We start from the raw sequence: 18,350 nt of genomic DNA, 5'->3' as shown, positions 1-18,350 counted from the left end.
GGAATGGGGAAGGGCCTTGGCGAATGGGGAATTACCACCACCGCTCACCTTGGAGTAGGGCGGTAATTCCGCCATCCACCAAGGCAGACACAGTAAAATATCAGCGGCAACCATGGCGCTAATAGCACCATGGTTACCGCCTACCGTGTAATGAGGCCCTTTGTGTCTGGGATTTGGCCTTCTCCACGTATCTTTCATGGCTCTTTTTGGAGGCAACAACCTCCTACAAGGAACTCCTGGGTTTCTCTACCCTTTTCTCTCATACCTCTGTCCATTGTTCTGCTCCAGTAGGTTTGCCTCCCCCCCGGAAGTTCGGCTCTCCCTCGTGTTCCACCTTGCTCAGAGTGTGTCTCTATGTTCCGCCTTTTATCCGTGTGGCGAGAGCCAATGGACATCAGATGTACGTGATTAAAGTCAAGTGCCTGACTTTGCCTATCTCGATTAGTGGGACATGTCCACTGGGATATGTAAGGGTTAGCCTCTTTACTCTCAGTCGCCCTCTTCCTCGGCCCAGTATTTGTGTAGAAAAGGGGGGGGAGTTTGGCGAATCCTACAAAATGGGATGGGTCATGGGTACGGGAAAGGGGGGAATATCATCTCTCATCATTGGTCGTCTCACCCCCAATCCCTGAAGCCCCTTACCCAGGTGATCTTCCTGCACTGGTCCACCCCCAGTTCCTGGATCCAAAGGCAGGGCTGTGCCCTGCCCACCTGAGAGAGAGATCCCTGGGGACTAGTAGGTGAGACACCCTTTGATTTGTCACATATGACACTTGCATATCGTTGCAGTGACAATGGTCAAATTTCCTTTTGGCAAGCCAATCTGAAAATGTGTCCAGACACGTCCTAGGCTATGGAGTCAGGTCATGCATTCACATTTGGTCTATGCCTATTAGCCAGCCTCGGGTTGACTGGTTGCTCCAACTTACGCTCCTCCAATTCCTGCAATGTATGTCACCTGCTGCAGCACAATGGGACCACTCACCAACCCTGTCCTCCTCCCACCAGAGGATGGACAGTAGGCTGTGAACCTCCGTTTTCAGGTCATTCCACCGCATCCTACAATCTTAGTTGTCACAGGGTGCAGTGCTAACCTCCACAAACTTCTCCCGTACATAAGCCCAAATAGTTTTTTTCCTCTGGATAGAGGTTTTCCTCTGTAGTGCTCCAAATAACTTCTAGGCATGGCTGATAACCTCATCCACAATTACCTAGTTTCTTACGTCACATAAATTTGGACTTTCTCACCCTCATTTGAGGCACCTTCCCATTGCCTTTGCTGCCAGACATGTTTGGCACAACTTCTGGGCTTGGTTGGCAACAGGAAATGGGCGATTCAGAATGGTTTGTGTTTTTAATGATGGCTGCCACTAAGCTTCCTGTTTGTGGCATGATGCTATTTGAACTTAGCAGTAATTCTGCCGGCAGAATACCATTCAGTAATTCCTCCAAAAATTGGAGGACTTACTGACCTAAGTTGATTTTCGGGGGTTATTCTGTCAGTTAGAATTACCGTTACTGCTGATGATTGGTGCATGCACCCATCAATTTCTAATGTGGCAATAATTCTGCCAGGCACAGGTGTTAATGATCATTCCTGACTGCACCGCCCAACTCATAATCTGTCCCTATGTATTTTAAAGTGCTAGAAAAATAGGCTCAACCCAGAAGTAATTCAAACACTTAAGATGCCAGTCACTCTAGGTGAATTAATTATATAGAGAGGTTATATACTGTGCAAAATCACCACTGTACTGGTTTCATAGCATCAAAAGCTTTCTGAAGTTTTGGTGTATTGTACCAAGTGTATCTAGACCGTGTTCTCTGGAGGAATAAAAGAGGGATGAGCAGTATAAAAGGTTGAAGTACATGTAGTGTTAGATAGAAAAGGAGATCTTTGGATAGAGAGACATTAAAGGAAACAGTTATTAAATATCTTGCAGATTCCTAAGCATCTGACAAGCCCTGAAAGCTGATTATTTTTTTTAAAAAAAACTCTTTCTAGGAATAAGCCTTATTCTGCTGTAGGGAACTTTGGCAGCATCTCCTTCATGCTGGAAAACCACAAAAATATGTTTCATCCTCAAACAGAAAATTCTCTTTGGTCAATGTACACAATAAGGATCTGCTCAATGTATAAGCAAATTAACACTCAGTAAGAAATAATTTCCAACTTTTTTAAGCTGAGAAAATCTATGGTTGCATGTACTCACCCTGACTCTGCCAAGCTAGAAAGAGAAGATCCTGAGGAAAATATTTCTTTCGAAAGGACAAGGCATTTGATCCTGTCATCTGGGTCTTTCTTTGGACATTTCCAGACACAAAAGTAATGAGTATACAATGTATTAACTGGACTAGGATTCAATACCAAACACTTAATTGTGTGATTTGGTCAGTAACAATATATCTGTACACTTCCCAACAACGAAGGGAACCAAGTAGGCGTGCTTTTTGTCACTTCTGCTCTTTCCCTTCCTCGCTCATATATGAATGAAACTCAACATAACCCCTATCATGAAAACGAAAAATCAGAAAAAAACGATTGTGTATGCAGATGCTCCGGCAATCATAAATTAAATCACATGCGCACAATCTGTTGGCAAAGCACAGTAGCCAGTACTCTCTGTATAAACAGAATTTAGAGAAACCTGCAATCATTACCTCTGCATGGGCTTTAGAAAGGCAAAGTTTAATTAAAGACTAATCTACAGACTTGGAAGTAACATCAACCAAAAACTCAATTGATATTTGCCTCAAATTATGAGAAAATATTAAAGGCTGCAGTGGAGCAGTTGAAACCATTGGAATTATTACCAATATCTATGATTGGTTGATTAACATTGTAAGCATTGTGATATTAGCTAATGTGTGAGTATTTGTTCAGATCATTGCCCAAGTATGACACCAATGTTTTTAAGAGACTTGACACTCAAATAAATAGATTTTTCTCATTTTTTGTATTACTTAATTGTCTAAACAATTTTTGCAAGAATGATAAAATTCCTATAAACTCCCGTCTTTATGGTCACTTTCATAGAGATGTTGTTTTCCGTCTCACTGGTTAATTAACATCTTCATTCAATTAATGTTGTAATTGTTCCATCTGCCTAACTAGATTTATTTGGAAAGAGGAAATCCTAAGTGGGCAATAAGGAATTGCAGCTCTCCTAAGAAGCAGAAGGCAAGGCTTTTCATAACTGTATATGTTGTTATTTGGCTATCTTTGTCGAGGGCCTGTGTCACCTAATTTCACTAATTCTCATTACTCGAAGGGTGCATTATAAATGGCATATAATGGTCTGAATTTGTATTCAGATTTAACAGTCCCAAATATTTCAAGAAGATCAAATTGAGGTTCATGGAAGGTCTCTCTCACAAATAATCATAGTTTCATGGTGTATACAGCAATCAACTCTTGGCCTCTTAGAATGGTTATATTATATATTTTATAGGACATTTGTTCAATGCACAAGCTCTGGTACCCATCAACAAATACAGGATACCCTTATAATCCCTTGAGATAGATTGTTTACATATCTTCAGATATGAGGTTACATTCAAAAACGTGTCCAGCCTGATTCAATCTTGATGCAGAATCAAGGGTTTGACAAATATTGTGCTAATGAGACAATCAGCATCTTGTCAAGGTGTCACATTATCACTGCTAATACTCCATCTGATACTGTGCCACGAGTCAGATACTGGTCAAGCATGTTAAGTCAACAGCTTTTAGATTATGGCATTTTGCAGACAATCAAAATTAATCTCACTTACCACCTCGGAACATAAAGTACAGCATTATAAAAGTCTGTTCCATTTCTATTACACGGCTCTTTTGCTGTATAGCTGGGTGTGATTACATCGAGATTATTTTGTCGAAGACGTTATCCTCAAATTAACTTATTTTTAAAAACATTTCACCGCAAATATATACGGGTTGTCCCCCTGACCCTTTCCCCCCGCATCTCCCCAATTTAATTATTACCCATATATTTGCGGAAACATTTGTTAAAAAACATTAATTAAAAATGTCTTTGACCAAATCTTCTGTGATGTAATGTACATATACCATAACTGCCAGATTAAAGCAGGCATCAAGGCCATCATTATGAGGTTGCCAGTAACCGTTAAAACACAGGGTATGTGAAAATACCTCCTCTTTTCCCTCCACTTGATTATGGCCATGTGGTATTTACCTCAGGCAGTATTCTTAAAAATACACATCATAACGAGGCAGTATTTTATGCTGTGAAATAAATACTGACTGTTGAAAAAGTGAATTACCTCATGAGAAATCCTCTATTCTTTACCTTTACCCCGGTGTTGGCAGTGAAAATAGTAACAATACCCCACTCCCCTCCGATTATTTTAAATGTGTCTCATACATTCCCCTTGTGACTGTCTTTTTTTAATATAATGGTTTTGTATGTTCCTGCAGGGAACATATAAAGTAGCACATTCCTTCCCTGTCACCAGTGATATTCCCATAATAAGGAAGATTCACACGATTTCTGCATAGTTACGAAATGCAGTATTCCTTGGAAAACATCTGCAAATTGTATAATGAGGGCCTACATTTCCTAGGTAGAAACAACTTGGTGCCCACTAGTAAAATTGTAGCATGTCCTGTCATCCTTGGCTTTTGGGCATATAAATGTAGTGAGGTATTCCACATAACAGAGCCTAATCTGTACTCTCAGATGTGTTGATTTTATTAGGGACCATCGTACACAAATACACTATGAATTTATATCGAAAGTAATAGGGTTATTATTGATAGCCGAAAGATGGAAATCGGATACACATCCTATGGTATTGGGCTTGAGAACATGACATCTGGAGTGCTGGTATTCTATGAAGAAAATATATTTTTAGGAAGGGTTATATCAGAGACATTTCTGACTGAATGGGGAATGTTATACCTATATAGCCCAAAGGACAGCAGAAGGCGATGTACTGCCATACGAGTATATCATGTGAAAATATTGTTGTATTTACAATATAATGGCATCACTTCTGTTCTCCTGTTAAATCAAAGAATAGAAGTTGTTTAGTTGAATCCTTTATGAATGATTCATAATAACTTTGGGATTTTATAAACTGGTGATGATGCATCTATGGAAGTGGTAGAAGGTAAACTGTTCCTAGGTAATATATTGGAAGATAACACAATCAGATCTTTATTTTTCCCCCTGACATGACTCAGAAATGCGTAAAAAGGAATAGCGTAGAAAAATCTAAAGGCAACTTTTGTATTTCTATAAACTGGCGAGTTAGTGATTTCTTTCCCAATAAAGAGGGCCTCTTTCACAGCTAGTCGAGTGGGGTTCACTGGTAGGTGGCAACCTTTTTTCAATTTCAGTAGGGTGCACCCTGTTTAATCCAGAGCTGTGCCTGCCAAGACCCCTCTGACAAATTCAAGTACAAATCCAAAAGTTAGTCATGTTTCCTATGAATCAGTCAGACTGATAAGCAAGATGGCCATAAAGGGTCATCAATTCTGCTTGCCTCATAAAGCGAGGGCTGACAAAAACAGACAGATTCTATTACCTATTCGTGTATCAGATTCAATTCTGAATCCACACCTCAGCGAAATCCCTGAAGTGAGCCTGCCATTGTTGAAAGTAGTGTTCCAAACAGATTGGGTAGCAGCTGACGTGTTTGGATGCATGCAACCCAGTGATCATGATGATCATTACCTATGTATTGCACTTACCCCTCAAAAGATGAAGGTCTTATCCCTTATCTAACAACTCCTGGGGATGAGCCCTTAAGGAAGATGCCAAATCTAAGATGGATTCTAGCAAGGCACAGACTGAACATCCTCCCCCAACCCCCGCCAAGGCCATTACCGACCACAAACAGCTGCCTGTCTTAAATTTAAAATTCCTTCTTTAATGATTCCATCATTCAAATAATTCAATGGCTATTGGTGCTTTGATGGCCCTCAGTGTAGCCAGCCTTTACCCCAACACTAACCCCTTTTGCAGAACCTAGCAGTATGGAAGCCTAGACAGATGATGTCATCATGATATGGAGAGGCAGTAGAACAGAGGTGTTACAATAATACAGTTGAATACATTCTTCAAACCAACACTTCAAAATTCCCTGCGATCTTGTAGGGAAGACCATTGTGGCCGCTAAATATAATTTTACTGAGGGAGGTGGCATTGGATGTATATATCTAGAGACATTTGATGTGAGTTTGAATCAGGTAGAGTTTGACAAAGCTTTTTTAATTAGAAGTGGAATAGAGGGTCTGTTTTTCTTCTCTATCTCTATTAGAGAGGTGGCACATCAGTTCTCCCTAAGGTAAGAGGATTTCCCCATAGGACCAGCGCAGTTCTTCCTTGAGGGAGAGAATTTGTGCAACCTGAGATCATTCTTAGTTTTTTTGAATTACCCTGTGTTTCACCTGTGTTAAACACTACATGCCAATGCAGCAAAATTAAAATGCCCACCAAGATGTTTTGAAGTACAACTTCCACTAGCTCCAGCCAGAGCAATCAATGGTGAGGAATCATAGGAGTTGAAGTCTAAAACATCTGGAGTGCTCTACATATTAGAGCCCTGATCTAGATGGTTCACCAGCGAACCACAGTAGCAATGTGATCGATGCGTTTGGAAGGTCGACCACCTTTATAACTGCAAAATACTAACTTCAGTCACATTTGGAGGTAGACACAATTTTTCCGCACTGGGACTGTTTTTTTCTGAAAGTAAATATTTCTTTAATTCAAAAAGTGGTACATGTAAAATGCGTGACAATTGTGTGACAGACAGTTATGGCAGAATTGCGCTGTATGTCTTGTGCTAGTGTCACCTTGCTGAGATTAAGTGTACAATCAATTTCTTATGACTCAGAGTTGAGAGTCGAGGAATTACATACCTGCTATTTTTCCATTGATGGGATGCATTTGTGTCGCTATACCTCTGGCTTTGGCAAATCTCGTTAGATCTACCAGTGGTGGGCGTGTGGGTTTTGGTGGTCTTGGCCCTAGTTGCTTTGGGTTTGGTAATGGTTTGCGTCTTGGAACATCCGGCTTACTGGGGAGCCTAGTTCTCGTCGGCTTTGGAGGGAGCTGATCTTTGTTAGGGACACTTTTTGTCTCATTGATCACCACAGGTTGTCGAGAAAGCTTATGTATTAGATTTTGATGGAAATCCACTGGCCGTCTGGTATGGGGGCTGTCTGCTTCTGAAGGATTGCTTTTCCAGTTATTTTCTTTGAGTGGCCTTTGTGGTCCGAATTGGGCCGCAGTGACCTGTTGGCTGGTTACTTTTGGGGATTGCACTCCTTGCTGTGTTTTCCCCATTTCCCCTTTGTGTTTATCGTTAGGGATATTTGTCCCAATCTGACCCCCTGCCAGTTCTTTCAAATTTGGAGATGAAAGCTCTTTTGTTAAATCTCTCCATGCGGCCACTGGGTACATAGGTGAATAGTCATTCTCAGGCTCCACCTTTTTAGGGAAAATGGTCGGTTTGGGTTTGCATGGGGGTATCGCAGGTTTACTTGCAATCGGCGGCTTAGGTTTACTTCCGTCACTTTCTGGGCTCTTTGCAAACTTTGCCATTACACTTTTAAAGTCGACCTTTTCTTCCTGTGAATGAAACAGAAAAATATACTTGAAAAAATCACACAAACATTATTCAAGTCAATTTACACACTTGAGCTAATTCTCATAGCCACAATGCTTTGCTCATGTGGCTCTGAACTGGAGATGAACTTCCAGTAACAGTTACTGGGTGATGCTGTGGCATGTGTGGCTTGGTTCAAATGGTTCATTCAAGTTTTAGATTCATTACTTCTAGATGGATGTCTAACTACACCCAGCGCTGTTCAGAACGGTCTGGTATTTGGCAACATTTCCCACGGATCAGTGCCCCTCAAAGCCCGGTAGTTCATAGGCAGAGTAGGTACCATGTCAGATGAGCCAAGGAAATCAAATAGATTGATGGTGACGCCTATGCCATGTAGCACATTCATTTATTTAATATATTTGGAACACTAATAATAACAATACTAGTGACCCATCTAAGCAGGATATGGAGGCTAAAGAAAATGCATCTTAACAGCGACACACATCCCTGGTCCTGACGTGGAGCAACTCAACAAGAAACAAGAAATGTTGCTACATTTCTCCCATTGAAGGCAGCTACCCTGGCTTCCCATCTCAGCCAGAATCATCGTTCAGGCGGCCTGGATTACCTCTAAGGCAACCACCATTCACAGTCCTGGCTACCTAGCTAGAAAACTCTGTGGCTCAGGCGGGTCGCAATCCTCCAGGATCCAGGCCATCACTAAGCGTGAGACTAATCTGCCTTGCCTGGAAAACAACTGCAAACGGGCCTTATCTTGCTATGCCCCTGCACAATGGAACAGTATTGTAGTGGCAGACTGGACCATGCTAACACGCTTGCAGTTCAGAAAGGAACTCGAGAAGGTGCTCTTCAGTCAATAACTGGTGGCGCCTCCGCTCCTTGCGTTACTGCATCACATTCCACCGCCATAGCCAGAAACATCCCAGGCCACATATTGTAACCCCCCCATACCTCATATGAAACCCTCAACGCCATGTACAGTGCTCCATTGCTTCCTAGCTAAGTGGGTGCTGCAGAAAATCCCAAACACAAATCCACTGCTTCTACAGCGTCATTGTTGCACTAATGGAGGCATCTAGAGAATGCTTTACTTCTATAAAGAGGCAGGTCAAAGATAGGAAAACACCTGTCAGTCTAAGTGCAGTGCGGGGCTGAGTCTGCAGCTCCCCATACACCTAAGCGAAGGCCTCTGAGCTCAGAACCACAGGCAGAGAAAGTCATAAGTCCATACTAAAATGGCTCTCGCGCCAGGCAATGGAGTAATGTTGTTTCTGAAACTCTTTGCTCTGCATCAGACAATGTAAAAAGGTAATGCGCATGGGTGCTGCTAAAAATGAACTCACCTCATTGATAGTTTACTTTTATATAATACAGGCTGCACCAGCAATAATATTATCTAAGCTAATGATGCATACTTAATCCACCTTAGAAGAATGAAAAACTGGATTGGCCCTTCTGAGACCGGATCATGAGACCTGTAGTGTTAACACATATCTCAGCAGCAAGCACCTAACTCAGCGAGCTATGCATCATGCAGCAAACCTTCACTTGGGCAGATGTGTTTGAAGAGTGACCAATCATTTCTTTACAATTACGATGTCTAGGGAAGATGTTTCAGAAAGTGTCAGAATTGCTTTTTGAGTAAGATAATCATGAGTGATTGCAAGGTTTTGCATCCCTTTTAGCAGTCGTAGGCTTGACGTTGGAGACAAGAGGTCAGTCAGTGAGCCCATGCAGCAAGGGTATACAGGATCAATTCGGAGTAAAACATTTTTTATACAAAATGAAAGAAAATTGCAGCAATGTTTAACAAAATACAAAAAGACTAATGAATGTCACCATATTAGTGTGCGTTATCCTTTTCTTTACAAGATAAACACATGGATCTGCTACCATTTTATCTGTTGCACATGATGAATTCAAACAGGCAAATGGGAGCAAGGACTGAGGACTAATTATGCATAATGTATTTGTGATTTTTGTTGGGCATGCACAAGACACCCTTAGGGGTCATAGCACTAATGGTAGACAAATGCCAAAACAATTTGTAATAATAACATTGCATGTGAATGCACATGTAAGTGATTTGGGAGTACTTGAACAACAGACAAACAGCTAAAATTAGAAAATGTAATATATTACTAGCTGTTCCCGGCGTAACATACACCATTCTAGCAAATCTTAAAGGGCAAATATCAGTCGGTAATTCATTGGGTTACTTCTGTCCCCCCTTCTTTTTTTGAAAATAAATTCTTTTTATTGATTAACATTATGTAAAGGTTATCCATACCGTACATTTTATACATAATGTGAAAAGCAAACGTGAAACAAGACAAGGTCGCAGCGCAGAACATGTGTGGCATCTCTAGTACATGACACGGAGAAGCAGGGAGCACTGGCGGGAGGAATTAGAGTCTGCCTCAGTAGCGTGTGCCTCCCTCAGCCAGGGGGCCTTCAGGGGCCACAAAGTTATGCAGTTCCAGTCCACTTGCCCCAGACCTTCAAGAATTTCCTGGGGCAGCCCCTGGAATTATATATGCGTTTCTCCAAGGACGCGCATCAGTCCATTTCATTGGTCCATTGATTTAGGGACAGTCCCTCTGATGCCCCCCACGTGGTGGGTATGAGTCTCTTTACCAGCCCCATTGCAACCGCAAGGAACGTTTTCTCATATCGCATATATTCCTCTTCGCCGCAGATCCCCAATAACGCCACCTTGGGTTCCAGCTGTGGCGGAAAGCCTAGAGCCCCACTGATTTCACCTGTACATTTACGCCAGAAATCTTGAATGACCTCACATTTCCATATCATGTGGAAAAAGGTTCCTTCCACCCTACAGCATCCCAGACAGTCTGCATCATCCACCAGCCCGCATTTCTTCATCGAGGCCCGGGAGTGGTAGGCCTGGAGCAATATCTTATATTGTATAAGCCTGAGTTTGGTGTCAATGCCGATTTCTCGCGGAAACATCAGTGCTTCCACCCATTCTTCGGATTCTAAAGGGCCCACCACCCTCTCCCACCTCTCCCGCAGGCAGGACAGTTCCTGAGCCCCGAATGCCATAGTCACTTGATACGATGTTGATGTGGGTTTCACCAGGATCCTGGAGGACATTCATCTCGAGAGGGGAAAACTTGGGAATGTCTGCAAGGACTGGGAATTGGGCCCTGAAGCATGTGTCAGTTGTAAGTGTTGGTATAGGTCTCCAGGGGACAGCCCAAACCCCTCCCGTATCGCCGTGAATTATAGCAGACGCCCATCCTCTATTACATCAGCCAAGGTCTGTATTCCCCAGTCCTCCCAGCTGGGAAAATGGCCCATTGTTAGAACTTCCGGGATGTACCTGTTATTCCATAGAGGTTGGTCCAGTGTCAGTCGACCACCCCAGCCAATGTGTTGGAGTGTTTCTACCCACACAGTGCGGATTTGGCGCATCATCCCCAGCATATCGACCAATGCACTGTCCGGTCCAATCAGGGTCCGGAGGGGCGATCGCTCGCCCATACGTCTGATCTCGTCCCCCAATGTGTGGCAGTCCAGGGTCCCCGTGAAGCCAGTCATTCAAGTCTCCCATTTGTGAAGCTCAGTAGTAAGCTCAGAGACATGGTAAGCCTATTCCCCACTCCCAGACTGACCACTGAAGGGTTGTAAGGGCAATGCGGGGCTGCTTCCTGCCCCATAGAAGATTCCGGAGGGTGGTATGACGGTCATGAGAGGGACATGGATTAAAGCGTTTTGCAGCACATACAGGAATCTTGCGAGAGAAAGCATTTTGAAGAGGGCTGCCCTCCGCATCAAACTTATCGGGAGGGATTGCCAGTTGGTGACATCCGCTTCAAATCTGATCACCACCGGTTGGGGTTAAGATGGAGGAATTAATCAGGGTTGGGGCCCACCTGGATTCCCAGGTAGACAAAGCTCTGGATGGAGACTGATAGTGTTGCGGGATCATGTCAGCACTGTCCTGGAGGGGAAAAAATAAAGTCTTCCGTTTATTAACTTTAAGCCTGCAGAACTCCTGATATTCCGTGAGGATTCTCGTCACCGCGTGGCACGAGACCCTAGGGTTGATCATATAGATGAGCAGATTGTCAGCATAAAGTGAGACCCGGTCCCCTCCCCCAGGGCCACGCAAACCCAGACCACCTGCTGGATGTCCGAAGCCCAATTGCAAGAGGCACCCCTGTCTGATTCCCATGCCCAGTGAGAAAGGTCTGGAGGGGATCCCATTCACCTGCACCACTCTTTCAGGGGAATTATATAGTATTTTAAACTAGGGCATATATTTGGGCCCGTACCCCATGCGGTCCATAATATCCCATAGGGACGTCCACCCCACAGTCGAAGGCTTTTTCAAAGTAGAGCGAGTGGATCCTTAATCGCTGAGGTTGGCTGATTGCGAAACCCGCATTGGTCCAGGTGCAATAAGGAATGGATGACCCCCAGCATTATGTTGGCCAGAACCCAGGCGAGAATCTTGGCTTCCCCGTTAATAGGAGAAATTGGCCTGTAGCAGGAAAAGATATCTGGGGTCTTTCCCGATTTGGGGAGGATTCCACTCCGCCCGAGCATGCAGCAACATACGATGCATGTGCCCTACTACTGAGTCCCCCCTCCGCCTCCAGGTATCCACCGGGAAGCCATTCAGTCCCGGGTTTTTCCCAGATTGGAGGTGGGACAGGGCCGCTGCCACTTCCTCCTCTGTGACCTCGGCCTCCAACTTCTTCATCTGGGCCTCCAAGAGCCTAGGGAGCACAATGGAGTCCAGGTAATGCAGGTTCCCATTGTCCTGTGTGACCTTCCTGGGAGCGTAAAGACCTTCGTAGAAGGCAGCGAATGCATCCGTTATCTCTGCATCCTCAAGAAGCAAGTCTCCCTCGGCCCCTAGGAGGGCCCAGATATGTCCCCTATTCCTGTCCCTTCTTTTCAGCTAGGCGAGGGTTTTGCCGTCTTTGTCCCAGTAGCATAGATCTGACTGCTCACGGTCCAGTGAGCAATCCTTGCGTTATCTAGCGCCAGGTTCTTAAAGGCTTCCTGGGCTGTGATCATCGCTTCTTTAGATTCTACTGTCCCTGAGGCGAGAAACTCCTCCTCAGCCTTTGTTGCGGCCTCCTCTCTCTCCGCAGTCTCACTAACTTGTTGTCAACGGTATGCCACCATGAGAGAAAGGGCCTCCCCTATGAGTACTGCCTTGTACCCTTCCCATAGTGTTATGGGACTAGCCACTGAGCATTTGTTTAGGTAGAAGTATTCAGTATTTTCAGGGCAAGACCCTCATTCACTTCTGGGACCCCTAGATAGTATGTATTAAGCTGCCAAGTGGGCTGGGGTTTAGTTTGGGCCTGCTTTATAGTCATTATCTATCTATCATTATCTAGGGGGAGTGGTCCGAAATGCCCCTGGCTAGATACGTAGCGGATTTCAGCATGTGTGACATGTCTTGTGGGACAAAGAAATAATCTATTTGGGACAAAGACATGAGAGTGTTGGAAAAGGAGGAGTATCTGGAGTCCGCGGCTTTTAGAGTGCACCATACATCCACCGACCCAAGTGCCGATGCAAAGGAGTTAAGCTTGGTTTGGGCGTCAGGGTTTCTGTTACCTACGTATGTTCTATCCATGATCACATCCATCACCTCATTGAAATCTCCCCCCAACACCCATTTGTTGGCTTGTTTACCGATCATCACCTCTTGAAGGTCGTTAAGAAGTTCGAGGGCGAGTGGAGGGGGAGCGTACACTGCCACAGTCCCCCAGGAGGCCCTCCCAATGTCACCAGTTATCACCACAAAGAGTCCCCTCTAGTTAGTATGGAGCCCTCTCAACTGAAATAGGACCCTTTTATGTATGAACATCATAGTGACCCGTGACCCACTGGAGAACCCTGTGTGGAAGGCTGTTGCATAGTTGGATCTCTTAAAGAACTTACGTTCTGTGCCCATAAGATGTGTCTCATTAAGCAGAGCAATATTGGGTGAGTGCCTGTTCAGGTATTAGAGTACTACCCGCCTTTTTACCCCAGAGTCCATCCCTTTAACATTCCATGTGAGTAGGGTTAACTGGCTGTCATGTGCAATTGGTTTGATTGGAATTGTTGCAAGTGATTTGGGGGGTATTTCCCCCGTGTTTCTGGGCCAAGGGCCCCAGTACCCTTTGTTCTCCTATTCCAAACCACTCCTCTTCTGTTTGCTGCGACCTGTCATAACAACCCATGTGAACTAACCTACCCCCATTCCTAATTAGTGGCATCACTCGAATCAATGACCTATGTATATAACCTCTTCCCCATCCCCCCACCCCGTACTTCCCCGCAACTAAAAGCACCTGTAACCCGAACCAAGCGCCAACTGGGCGTAAAACTTGAAATCCAACCATTATGGGGTGTTTACCCCGACTGCGACAGCGAAACTCTCATCATTAGGCAGCAGCTGCCAGTGCCAAGCCCCTTTGGTCGGTTGAACCGTTGCAGCGCACCAGGCCGTAATGTCATGCGCTACCCTGTCCCGGGCACTGTGACTCCACTGATTCCAGGTCCGGCGGGATTGTAGGCGGTGGGGATCAGTCCGTCCCCAGTTTCTGCGCCGTGCTGATCCTTTCGGTCATCGTTGTGACTTGGTTCCGTTGAGGATCTGGGTCTCCAGCCATTCGCATGCCTCTTTATGTGTATAGAAGAGGTGTGTGGTTCCTTCATGGTGGACTTTCAGCAGTGCCGGAAAGAACAGTGCATACTTGATTGTCAGAGACTTCAGGTTCTTTTTGGCAAAGTCAAAGGATTGACGGGCCTTGTGTACTTCTTTAGTGTAATCTAGGTAAAAGCAAATACGGTATGCATTGTAGGTGATGGGGCCGGTGGCAGTGGCCATCTAGAGAATGGCGTCCCTATCACTGAAATTCAGGAGTTGTGCAATAATTGTCTGTGGTTGCGCACCAGGGACAGGGCGTCCTGTAGGGATCCTGTGTGCACACTCAATTGAAAAAAATGTGGAGAGTTTTTTGGGGGCGAACAGGTGGGTGAGCCAATCGTCCTCCTTTTCCGGGATCCCAAGGATCTGTGAATTATTCCAACACGCCTGTCCCTCGCTGTCCTCCGCCCTGTATTCCAGTTGGGTCACCTTTTTAGTGACCGCAGCCAATTGCTTCTCCATTTGTCGGACAGTGTCTTATGTGTTTGAAATTCTTTGTTCCGTCTCTCCCACCCTCGATGCCAGGTTGCGGAGGTCTTGCCGGAGGAAGGACACTTCCGCAGATAGGCCGCATATTCTCACCTCTAAGGACGACCTTGAGTCCCCAATGGTCTTCATGATGTCTGCTTGGAGTTCCTCGCCCATTCCTTCGCTACCCTGAGTTTGTGTTGTGGGCTTTTGAGAAAACCCTACTGTGAATAGGTCTATTTTGCTTTGAAGGGCAAGCCGTTTGCCCTTGTCCTTGGGTTCTTTTTCGGTCCTCCTATCAGCCGCTGGGTGAGTTCCAATATGCCAGGGGCAGTGCAGTGCATAATGCAGACTGCTCCAGTCTCCCAATATAGCTCCAGAGCAATTGAAGTGGACACAGGGGGGTTACTGCTGCTCTGCCCCTTCCCAGCTCACAGTAGGGGGGTGTGTCAAGCCTTAGCCTCGTGGGGAACCAGGGACAAAGCATTCGGTCTTTAGAGGTTCCAACCTGCTCCTTTGCGGGGGGTCAGACTTCTAGCGGATCAATGCTGTCCTTCCCCCTTGGTACTATACCCCCCATACAGTAGTAATTGGTAGAGTGAAGAGACCTGGAATGTGCAAAAGTAGTAGCAAAGTTTTAGACAGAGAGCCAGGATTTGACCATGGCTCTGATTGGCCTGTGTGCAGTTTCTAGCCTCAGTCTGCTTCCTGGGCTCCAGGGGCAGTGGCGAACTTACCAGGGCCTTAGTTGAGCTGTGCCCATTTGTTGCACTGTCAGGTCCATGGCCAGTAGTCTTAATGCTCCGGGGTGGGAGGGAGAAGGTTAGGATATTAGCATAGGCTTTGGAAGGACCTCCCCTCCACGCAGTGTGGCCTCCTTCACTTCGATGCCTGCGAGCACCCCAGTCTCCATGTAGCTTGCAGCTGGTGTTTCAGGGTTGGTCTTCCCCAGATCCACCAGCGCCCGGTCCCAGGAAGGATGATTGGGACACCAGCAGCCCATGCCACCAAACGGGTGATTGTGTGGTTCTACGGCGGGGCACCGGTGCGACCAAGATGGCGCCCGTCAGCCCTTCGTGTGGTCGTTTAGGGGGTTCTCTGCTCCGGTTTCCAATGCGAGTGAAACCCTTAGCAGTAAAGCGGCTCTGCTTCCCTAAGGTCGAGTTTCATCACACAAACATCACTGGGGATTAGGATTTCTTTCCAGGTGGGCACAGGGTCGCTCACATCTGCATGAGCGCCTCGCACATGCACAGTCTGTCCCCCTTCTTAAATATTGGAATTACCACTGATCTCTTCCAGGAAGGGGCGTAGGTCCCTGTGACTTATTAAAAGTTATTGAAAAGGCTAAACGTATAGGAAACTGTCTTTTTTTAAATTTGAAAGGCATATTTGTATCAGATGGAATGAGAGGTATGTGCAGTATAATACAGTATCTAAGTTTAATCCATTGATTACACAGGCCTCCATGATGTGTCTTTGTAGACGCGTAATTGGCAAATCCTCGTGATGGCATAAGATAGCGTAGTAGCATAATTACAGCACCTACTTTCAGTGTTAGCTTGTGAGGAGGCATTCATTCTACAGCGTTTTGCTCTTGAGAGACTGAAATGTTGTGCCGGTAATTAACTGTTCATTGACACTAGAACCACGTGCCCTGTGTGAAGAGAATTGGGGGAAGAATGAAGTAACTTGAAATTATTCAGAATGTTTGCGATAGTGCAAGGTCACTGCTTGGAATCATGCTAATTCTGTTTGTTAAAATTATAGCTGTTGTTGAAGTGGGAGGGCACACAGAGGTGCACTTTGCCATTTGGACAGCAGAGGGCAACCTAACACTGATTAATTGCATCAGCCAGCTGTTTGTAAAATGATAGCTGTTGTTGAAGTGGAAGGGCACACAGAGGTGCACTTTACTATTTGGACAGCAAAGGGCAACCTAACACTGATAAATTGCATCAGCTGAGTACAGAAAATTACCTAAGCATTTTATATATATACATATAGATCTATGATAAATCTTAGAAATGTTTTTGTTGTCCAGGAGGATAGCCAAGATCTGAGAGCTTGCCTCTGACAAGAGGGCATCCCTACATGTCACAATTTCAAATCTCAGCAGGCCCCAGTCAGCCCTTTACCCTTTCGAGGTTGATACATTGAGCACTAATCGTCATCGAACAATAGAAATCTACAATGCTACAATTAACTTACATATCACATTCCTGGTCATTGCATCCAAGCACCACAACCACACAAGGCTCTTCTCTACATACAAATGACTCTATGCTCTAGACACAGGACACCTAGAAACAGACTTGCACTCAGGGTACTTCATTCTGTTTGCATCAACACAACAGCAATGTTATCTTGCATCTTCCCTCTCTCCCCACTAACCTAAGCCATACCACACTCTTTCCGATCTGCCAGTGCACCTGGAGACTATGCAAATGGCAGCAGTGTGTTGTATAAATCCTAAGAATATAACATGTACCAAGTGCTGCCCCAATGCTACAGTAATAGAACCTCAATACAAATAATGCCTCCTATGCTTGGTGCAACCTCCATACTTAAGGTACTGAAAAAATATTATTATCAATCTCAAGAGCTGATTGTCATGGAACGAAACCCAAGTAGACTAACATAACATAAGATAACACAAATGGTATGGAGGTAAGTGGTCTTATATGATGCAGAAAGCCTTTGGCTTTGGTGAGCGGAGGTCCAAAAGTGCCTATTACCTGTGTGTCAACAGAAAAACTGTGTTGTTTGGTGAGGGCTTTATACGGGTGGAAGCTAGTCATAAATGTAGCCCCTGGTTGTGATGTATCGATTGAAGTGGTTGTTGATAAACAACGGAAGGGTAGGAGTCTGTTAAAAGTAATAGACCTGATTCAAGGCATAAATTAGTTTTCAAATATGGATTAGCTGAGTTTGCTTATTAAAATGTTAATTAGCAAAGAAACCCATTTGATTAGCATTATTGTGCGGATATTTATTTGTACACAAGACATAAAATGAGCAACCATACAGCATTGCTGTGTATCGCTGATGTGTCAGGTTCCCATTAGGTATCTCTTTTAGAAGGAGGCTCAGGGTATGGCACAGGTGTGTTTGCGCAATGAAGGTGTACGTTTCTAGCCTTTTGCCTTGTGAGGTTTGAGTGGGCTGAGAAGTCTGTCCTTTTCCTTAACTGAACTGTTGAAGGAATCAGGAATTGTCTCAATAAATGATGGTGGGCAGGTTGAACGTCAATGATTGGTCCAGAGATCATGAAAATCTCTGAAAAGATTCTAAACTGTCTTTCATTCCTGTCAAGCCCAAGGAAGGTCACAGCTACATGAGGCTCCAGAGAAAATGTAGAGCTAATTGAAGTTTTAGCAGAAGGCAAGAGCTAACCACAAGAAACCAACTTCCTGAGTGATCCAGTGAAAGAAAAGACAAATAGGTGTTGTTGATGTAAGACAGTGAGATGAGTCAGGCCTTGCATATTCTTTAAAAGGTTAACTTACTCGACCTAAATGAAATGCACCTAATCCATTACAACTGAGAAACGTAAATGTGCTTTCTCTAAAATGGTGCATGTCACCACAAACCCACT

General features: G+C 44.7%; 1 protein-coding gene across 2 annotated transcripts in view; it reads right to left on the bottom strand.

Annotated features, from left to right (window-relative positions):
• LOC138577796 (FYN-binding protein 1-like) overlaps positions 1-18,350 on the bottom strand; it is a 565,956-nt gene that overhangs the window by 309,848 nt on the left and 237,758 nt on the right. The window contains exon 2 of one of the 2 annotated variants that reach the window (XM_069649655.1): positions 6,890-7,601. The exons of the other annotated variant lie outside the window; for it this stretch is intronic. Within the exon in view, the coding sequence (XP_069505756.1) occupies positions 6,890-7,601 (712 nt within the window). The remainder of the gene's footprint in view (positions 1-6,889; positions 7,602-18,350) is intronic. 2 annotated transcript variants of the gene reach the window in all.

This window comes from Ambystoma mexicanum, chromosome 1p (genome assembly GCF_040938575.1).
Source record: "Ambystoma mexicanum isolate Mex_15411 chromosome 1p, UKY_AmexF1_1, whole genome shotgun sequence".
NCBI classification, from domain to species: domain Eukaryota; kingdom Metazoa; phylum Chordata; class Amphibia; order Caudata; family Ambystomatidae; genus Ambystoma; species Ambystoma mexicanum.
This window is presented reverse-complemented; position numbering and strand designations above follow the sequence as displayed.